The sequence below is a fragment of the Ostrea edulis genome, chromosome 1 (assembly GCF_947568905.1).
Source record: "Ostrea edulis chromosome 1, xbOstEdul1.1, whole genome shotgun sequence".
Taxonomy (NCBI): Eukaryota; Metazoa; Mollusca; class Bivalvia; order Ostreida; family Ostreidae; genus Ostrea; species Ostrea edulis.
This window is the reverse complement of record NC_079164.1, coordinates 7,776,005-7,783,795: the sequence shown is the minus strand read 5'-3', so window position 1 is coordinate 7,783,795 and position 7,791 is coordinate 7,776,005. Positions and strand designations below refer to the sequence as shown.

The 7,791-nt window shown below is 36.2% G+C and overlaps 1 protein-coding gene across 1 annotated transcript; it reads left to right on the top strand.

Moving 5' to 3' along the window:
• LOC125664248 (uncharacterized) lies at positions 1-7,791 on the top strand. The gene is made up of 6 exons (XM_048896934.2): positions 1-144; positions 1,991-2,046; positions 2,142-2,264; positions 4,856-4,976; positions 6,630-6,670; positions 6,758-7,791. The coding sequence occupies exons 1-6, from the start codon at positions 59-61 to the stop codon at positions 6,883-6,885; spliced, it is 555 nt and encodes a 184-aa protein (XP_048752891.2). The 5' UTR covers positions 1-58; the 3' UTR covers positions 6,886-7,791.

Genomic DNA, 7,791 nt, shown 5'->3' with positions numbered 1-7,791 from the left:
ATTCATTCATTAGACAGGGAAAGCTTACACATACCATCATCATGTAACACCGAGCACTATGGCTGAAGTAACCCAAATTTTTATTTTTTATTTTTCAATTACTCTGGTAGAAGCTAGTCCTGGAGTTTGCTTTATGGAAAGAAAGTAAGATTTAATCATATTTATCTTTTCCGTTGAGAAAACAGCATGTTGTTACGACCATTTAATCATATTCTTGAATAATGAAATGCGATATGTTTTATCGCCATATCGGTTAAGAGGATTGTCAGCATTTGTTCATTTTTTACATTATTTAATTGTGGAACTTACTTTTTGTTTATAAGCCGACGAAACAAGAGACCCACGTCCGGGAATATTACTTAAAAGTATAGGTAGCCCAAAGGGTTTTGACATATAGAATTTTCTTGTTCTGCAGCAATATTCAGCAGCAGTATAAAACAATATGTTTTAAAAACAAATACCCCCGAAAATGACCGTACTGATGAATTGATTTACACAATATTATGTTTTATTAACACTATTTACTGTTTTGGACCCGCCCTAGAGTCGGAACCACGGGGTTGCGAAATTCCCAATTTTAGTATATCATTTTCTGCTTTTTCGAAATATGCATTTAGTTTTTATACGGTATCAGCAAAATTATAGAAGTCTTTCAAATGATAGACACTACAATAATTTGACTCCATCTTAAAATTAAAACACCTTTCCCTGAGAGCATGAACTTCACAATTCTAGTAAATGACTGCCTGCTCCTTTTAAATATCCATTTAGTTTTTAATTTAGTGTCTGTAGCATTAAAGAGGATGTTATTTAAATGTTTCACACAGAAATACTATATGCCAAGTTCGGCCCGCCCTGGAATCACAACCTATACTACCCAGGGATCATGAAATTTACAATTTTGGTAGAGACATTTCTGCTCTACATGATGATGTATTTTGATAAGCTTTTCTTTGAGATATGCTGTTGTAGAGCAGAAGGCTTATATAGGCGCTACCTGTTGTCCAACCCTTATTATGTCATACATAATAAAACACTGTTAAGTTTAAAAAGAAAAAAGAATTTAGAAACTTGGTGTATTTTAGGCAGGTTTTGTCTCGCCCCTAAGGCCCCAGGGATGCAGAAGTAATTAATTTTACAAAGTATGCCCCCTTGTACCAACGATGCTTAATACCAAATTTTAATTGGAATAGTAGTTATCATAAAATGAAAAGAAAAAAAAACGCGCGCCGGACAACACCGGATTTAGACCAATTGCAATAGGTCACCTTGGTGACTCGTGTGGCCTAAAAAGCCTGTCTCTTTTTCTGGATCTCGCCACACGATGAACTTAAAAGATAACGGTTTTGTTGGTAATCTGATATCAAAATTACTATGAATGATTTGGTTTTTTATTCTTAGTGGAAATATAATTGGTACCAATTCATGTGCTTATCATTTAGCATGAGGAAATTAATAAAAGTATTTCACAACGAATCAACAAACTTTATTGCTTTTCGAAAATCACATGAGTAAAAGTGCTGATGATTTCTTTGATGGATCATTTATTTTTTTTATTATTATTTCCAAATCCAACCACACACAGTCTCTAATTGGCTGAAATTCATTTTCCTCGGAATGGAGGAGTAAGAGACCAATTTGATGACACGTACATAATTATCGACATATTGTAAATTAAATAATGTCATTGTTTAGAAACTGCCATTATTGACAATAAGTACGGTATTGATGAAAAATTCCAGTTTTGATGGTTATCTTCATCACAAATGTTTGTTTTCAAAGCGGTACTTTCTGTTATTGTTTCTAAAGGTATATACAATGATATTTCATATACCAAAAGAACGACTGTCATCAAAACATATATTTTAAGATTCAAACAGAGGAGACAAAGCGATATCATATTGTCATATTTGTATAAATATGTGCTTTGGGAGATAAACATGGTATAAATGGAGCGTGTTCCACAAATATCTCAACGTTATTTTTACAGTGAAATTACCTGTTGTGCAAACTTCCAACTAGCTAGAGATGGAAAGACGTGTATACGTAAGTGTTAATACTATTCAAATCAAAGCATTTCTCCGACTGCGATTCCTAGTTCGAATCTATTTTAGAATATGCTTTTAACGTTTCTTTACCAGCCTGTGTCGGTGACTACGGTATTCACTGTTCTCACACCTGTCCCTCTGGTTACTGTGGACAACAGTGCAGAACACGATGTCATTGTGACACCTGCGATATTTACAACTGTACTTGCAGAAATGGTAGGCTTTCATGGCGATTTTGACTTGATATTTAGTTTTTTTAAAGATGCAATATCGGTAAATGTAAAAGAAACAGATAGTGATGTGGTGTGTATACGGATACATTTCTGGATCATTAATTTGCTCTTTTCTTTTACGTCCCATTCGAGAGTTGTTTTGTTTTTTATCGCGATGCAACATATTCATGAACTTATGACTGAATTAAAAGTAAGTTTTTATTTAGAGGAAAAATGCACATATAGGAATCTGATTTTATAGTGAAGTGTTTCTCAAATCAGAGAATTACAATATCATCATTAGATCTCATGGGAACCACACTGCGATTATCCTAATACTATTAGTTGAACAAATCACATGATCCAGTTTGCTAATGCAAGGTGACGATAACGAACAATGATCAATCTCATAACTCCTATAAGCAATACAGAATAGGTTGTTGGGCAAACACATACCCCTGGACACACCAGAGGTGGGATCAGGTGCCTAGGAGGAGTAAGCATTCCCTGTTGACCGGTCACACCCGCCGTGAGCCCTATATCTTGATCAGGTAAACGGAGTTATACGCAGTTAAAATCAGTGTGCCAAGAACGGCTTCACAATCGGTATGAAACACGTCATACAGCATTTGACCCAATGCGAGGTTGTATTGACGAACTAGATCGTTATAACGACCATAGAATTTGCGAAAGGCTGACTTCAATCGAGACTGTTGAAACCCCTGTACCATCAAATCACATGATCCAGTTTGCTAATATATCATACCCCTTCCCCTCGATGTGCCTCGGAACATCGTGTACTTAATACATCCCAGTCGTTTCCCGTCAATTCTTTTACACACGAACTAAACTCTTCCTGTTGGGAGAGGGATTTCCCAGGAACTACATCGTCGCAAACCATGCCTATTGTCTCCGTTTACACTACGTCATGAAATGTAGTGTGGTAGGTACCTTAATACAGATGGAGACACGGATTTTTCTGCGTTATTGGCATTTAAAAGAATATGATAAAGGGGAAACAATGGCTAGAGTCTGCACTCAACATTGTCTGATCGGGCTTCAGTTAAAACATAATGCTTTACACAAAATCAGTGAGGAGAAAAGAAGGCATAAAAAGATCCTATGGCATCATACTGTTGTTAGTCAAGTTTAAATTTTCCTTTGATTTAAGGAGCATTTTCTATTTCTGGATTTTAGTATTTGGCAAAACGTTGTTTTATAAAATAATATTTCAAAACAAAATTCGTACTAATATAAATGTTCTTATGTAAAAATGTTCAAACTTTTAAGTCCATGCTACTTCTTTAGTGTTATTTGCCTCCGTGGGAATCGCGGACTGTTTACGAGATGCGTCATCTGGGAAACGTTTCTACACGATGAGGCCTCGACGGGAGAGTATCCTTTCCTGTAAGCAAACTTTCATACTCTGAGGCAAATTCATTGGCTTCTGATTGATTGATCGTTTGTTTTACGTCCTGTCGAGAATTTTTTACTCATATTGAGACGTCATTAACTGCCAAGAGCCGTAGAATTTAGGGTTCTTTAACGTACAAACGCATGTCGCGACACGGTACCTCCGCTTATAAAGTCATACCCGAAAGACCCGTGATTTTCACTTTTAAATGTGTAGCGTGTGGTGAAGAGGCAATCACTATGTTTATGCATGAGGTCTGAGGCAGACATGACACAAGCGGGCTCGAACTGACGACATCCCGGGCTTCTGATACAGTTTCATCAGCCCTAGATACAGAATAACTACTATGGCTTCTTCGTCGTTACACGTATCCTGGTACGAAAGAGGAGAGTACGTCTAGAGGCAAACACTAAGTGCGGGTATTACTGTGATGACATTACTCAATCGTAACTACTCGGCTATTTCCGTAACCGCCAAAAAAATCTCGTATGTAGATCTACGTCATCAGAGTCTGTTGCTATGTGTACACAAAATGTAACTATGACGTGACAGATATGTTACAATATAAATGTAGTTAAGATAACCATATATATCTAAGGTATTCTACTCTATCAATTTCCACTAATGAATTTATGTATTAGAGTGAATAAGACATCAATGCTACCAAAACTGAATAGTAACACATCATTCAGGGATTGGGTTGTAGCCTTTTAACGTCATCCGCATGCGCGCTTCCTGTGAACATGCAATATTTGCGTCGATCCGCGTCCGAGTCTTCTTTTCGGTTACAGAAAAGAACGAGAGTGATGCGACAGGAGAATACTGTGTAATGAGAGCATCGATTGCTGTTCCCTGTCGTTAGGCGCGTATGGTCCTTGCCGGGAGTAAAAAATGTTGTATTTCCCTAATTCTTTCTAGGCCTGTCAGATTCGAAATTATGATGACCAGTTATGGCTATCATCGTGCATAATACAACATTTATATTCTTAAGATAATGACATAAAGTAACTCAATTAAATATCAATTGCAAACAAACGCGTTCGCAAAAAGGGTACTTTGTCTTAATTATAGAATTTGAAATTGATCACTATTTGTTATCTTCACCGTTTTCAAATTGGTAAAAAGTATATGTCGTTTTATCAAGATTACCTTAAGAAGTTACTGGTGTGTTTTATTTTTAGACACGCTCGTCGCAGATGGAAATTCAGGAGATGTGGTCAGTGTTCTCTCCCCGTTGATTGCGATTATTTCCCCTGTTCTGGGAGTTTCTTTTGTGATTGTGATATGTCGGCTCTATACACGGTACGAATATTCATCTTCTAAAGAGAATTAGATAGGTCACATGAGGAATATGTTTTGGTTCCAACTGACAAAGTTAGTAACATTTTCTTTTTTTGTAAGACTCATTATTACAGCTGTATTTTAAACGAACTTGACATTAATTCCACTTTTGGTAATCGTACTTATACTCCAACTGCCCTTTCAAAACAGACCATTCTTCAAAACCATGCTTCAGTTTTAGACACATTTAATATCCCAGTCAATGGGTCGAATGAATATGAGTTACCGTACATATACATGTACTGGAAAACTACACAAAAACCCTTACAAATAAAGGTACATTGCTGGATCGAGTGAGTGCTCTAACAAGCCCCTATCTTTGCTCCTCACGAAAATATAAACAGCTGTGAAGGAGAATCTCCAAACGTACTGCGCGACTACATATGCCAGAAGTGGTGTTAATCATATGTGGATTCTAAAAAATTCTAAATAACTTTTAGTAAACTTGAAATCGCAAAACTTTTCCCAAATCAATAACATTAAAACCTATGACTTTTCAACATTATACACGACAATTCCTTACGATAAATTAAAGACTAGACTTTTTGACATCATAGACAGTTGCTTCTTCAACAAAAATGGGAAAAGGAAATATTGATATCTAGTGATCAATCATCCAAAAACTTACTTTGTTAAACACCACTCTGATTCCACGCACAAGTACTCTAAAGCTGGAATAAAAAATATGCTAGAGTTCCTCATTGATAATATTTTCGTGGTCTTTGGTGATCAGGTCTTCCAACAGTCTGTTGGAATTCCCATCGGCACGAATTGTGCTCCTTTGTTAGCTGACCCGTTTCTATATTCATATGAAGCAGAATTTATTTATTCAAAAACTTGTACGCGAGAAGAAATATTTTGCTGTAGCCTTCAATTCGACATTTAGATATATCGACGACGTTTTGTCTATTAACAATAATAACTTTCATTCATATGTCGATTCGATATATCCCTGTGAGCTCGAAATTAAAGACACCACAGAGTCGTTCACTTCTGCTTCATACTTAGATATTCTATTGAAAGAAGACATTAACGGCAAACTGATAACTCGACTGTATGACAAACGGGATGATTTCAGCTTCTCCATCGTCAACTTCCCATATTTAGGTAGCAACATTCCATTATCACCTGCATATGGTGTTTATATATCTCAACTGATTCAATACGCAAGAGCTTATTCTGCGTATAGTCAGTTTTTAAATCGAGGCAAGCTACTGACAAACAAGTTGATGGTACAAGGGTTTCAACATTCTCGATTGAAGTCAACACTTCGCAAATTCTATGGTCGTTATAGCGATCTAGTTCGTCAATACAACCTATCATTAGGTAAAATGCTGCATGTCTGACATGTTTCATACCGATTGTTAAGCCGTTCTTGGCACACTGATTTTGACTACGTATAACTCCGTTTACCTTATCAGGATATAGGGCTCACTGCAGGTGTGACCGGTCAACAGGGGATGCTTTGAGGTCTTATTTTTAATGAAATGAACATCATGATACCTAGTTCGTCCTATAAATAAAATAAAATGAAAAAATAAAGTAAAACACAATTTTAGTTTTACTTCTTAAATGAAGTTTGCTATTTAACATTGTCATTTTTCTTCAAACTAGTGATAAAGGTTTAAAAGAAACAACAAACGCCCAACAGGAAAGTGAGTATCCAAAATCATTTCAATTCTAAAAACGTATTTGTGTGTTTTGTAAGTGTTTGTAATAATTCTGTTTCCAATTTGATTTAGCGGAGATCAACACACACGTAATCGTGGATGACAACAATGTAAACAACGCCCTCAGTCACAATGCGCTTAGTGACGACACTGCCTATGATATTTGTGTGCACCCCGGGGTCTATAGAGAAAATGTATAATCTAAACCAGATGGTATGGGAAGTCAGCTTGTGTATGCACAAGTTAATATTTGCTGAATATTTTGCTGGAAAGCGGATAATATACTGTCCATCACGTCTAGAAGACTGCCTAAATAAATCAGCTTGTTGCCGTGAATCAACTCTGTTCACTTCTTCCGAAATGGAAATGTGTACCTGCCTGGCGTCCATAACAAAACCTTGATTTGTTCGTGAGAGTGTGTGCTAGAAAGTGACCACTCATTAATATTCCTTCTTTAATCGAACATGTTTGTCAAATGCTGAAACATCATTGGCTGTAGCTCAAATAACAACAGAAACCTAGTAACAAGACACCTCTGTAATAATATTTACATGTCGTTAGGACAGTACGTAACGCGAAAATATTATCATTGAAACATTGTGACTGAGATATAGGACTGCTCTTTGCACTTAAACGAATTTGGGTGGAATTATAATGGCCAGTACTAAGCTTTTTCTCTCTATCTAATTATAATGGTCAGTACTAAGCCTTTTCTCTCTATCTAATTATAATGGTCAGTACTAAGCTTTTTCTCTCTATCTAATTATAATGGCCAGTACTAAGCTTTTTCTCTCTATCGAATTGGTAGCCAACAGTACTGTATAGCCAGTTATTTTTGGCGGGACACAAAATTGTCAATTTTTGGGTCCACAAGGTATACATTTAATTTTGGATAAAATTTTGGTGGAGTCAGTTTTATTCATTTATACAATGTATACTGATGTACTTAAATTTGGCGGTTTTTATACTGGTGAATATTTAGAAATCGCCAAAATTATATACCCACCAAAAAAACCGGCAATACAGCAACAGCTGCACTGACACACGCTTCTCGAGTTACCACAATTTACTTCCTATGTTAGATAAAATAAAAAGATAGCGTACTT

Bases quoted from the DNA above. Each gene is read 5' to 3' on its own strand.
- LOC125664248 (XM_048896934.2), top strand. From the start codon at position 59: ATGGCTGAAGTAACCCAAATTTTTATTTTTTATTTTTCAATTACTCTG. The intron at 145-1,990 runs GTAAGATTTAAT...TTATTTTTACAG, and splicing joins GTTTGCTTTATGGAAAGAAA to TGAAATTACCTGTTGTGCAA. The intron at 2,047-2,141 runs GTAAGTGTTAAT...TTTCTTTACCAG, and splicing joins AGATGGAAAGACGTGTATAC to CCTGTGTCGGTGACTACGGT.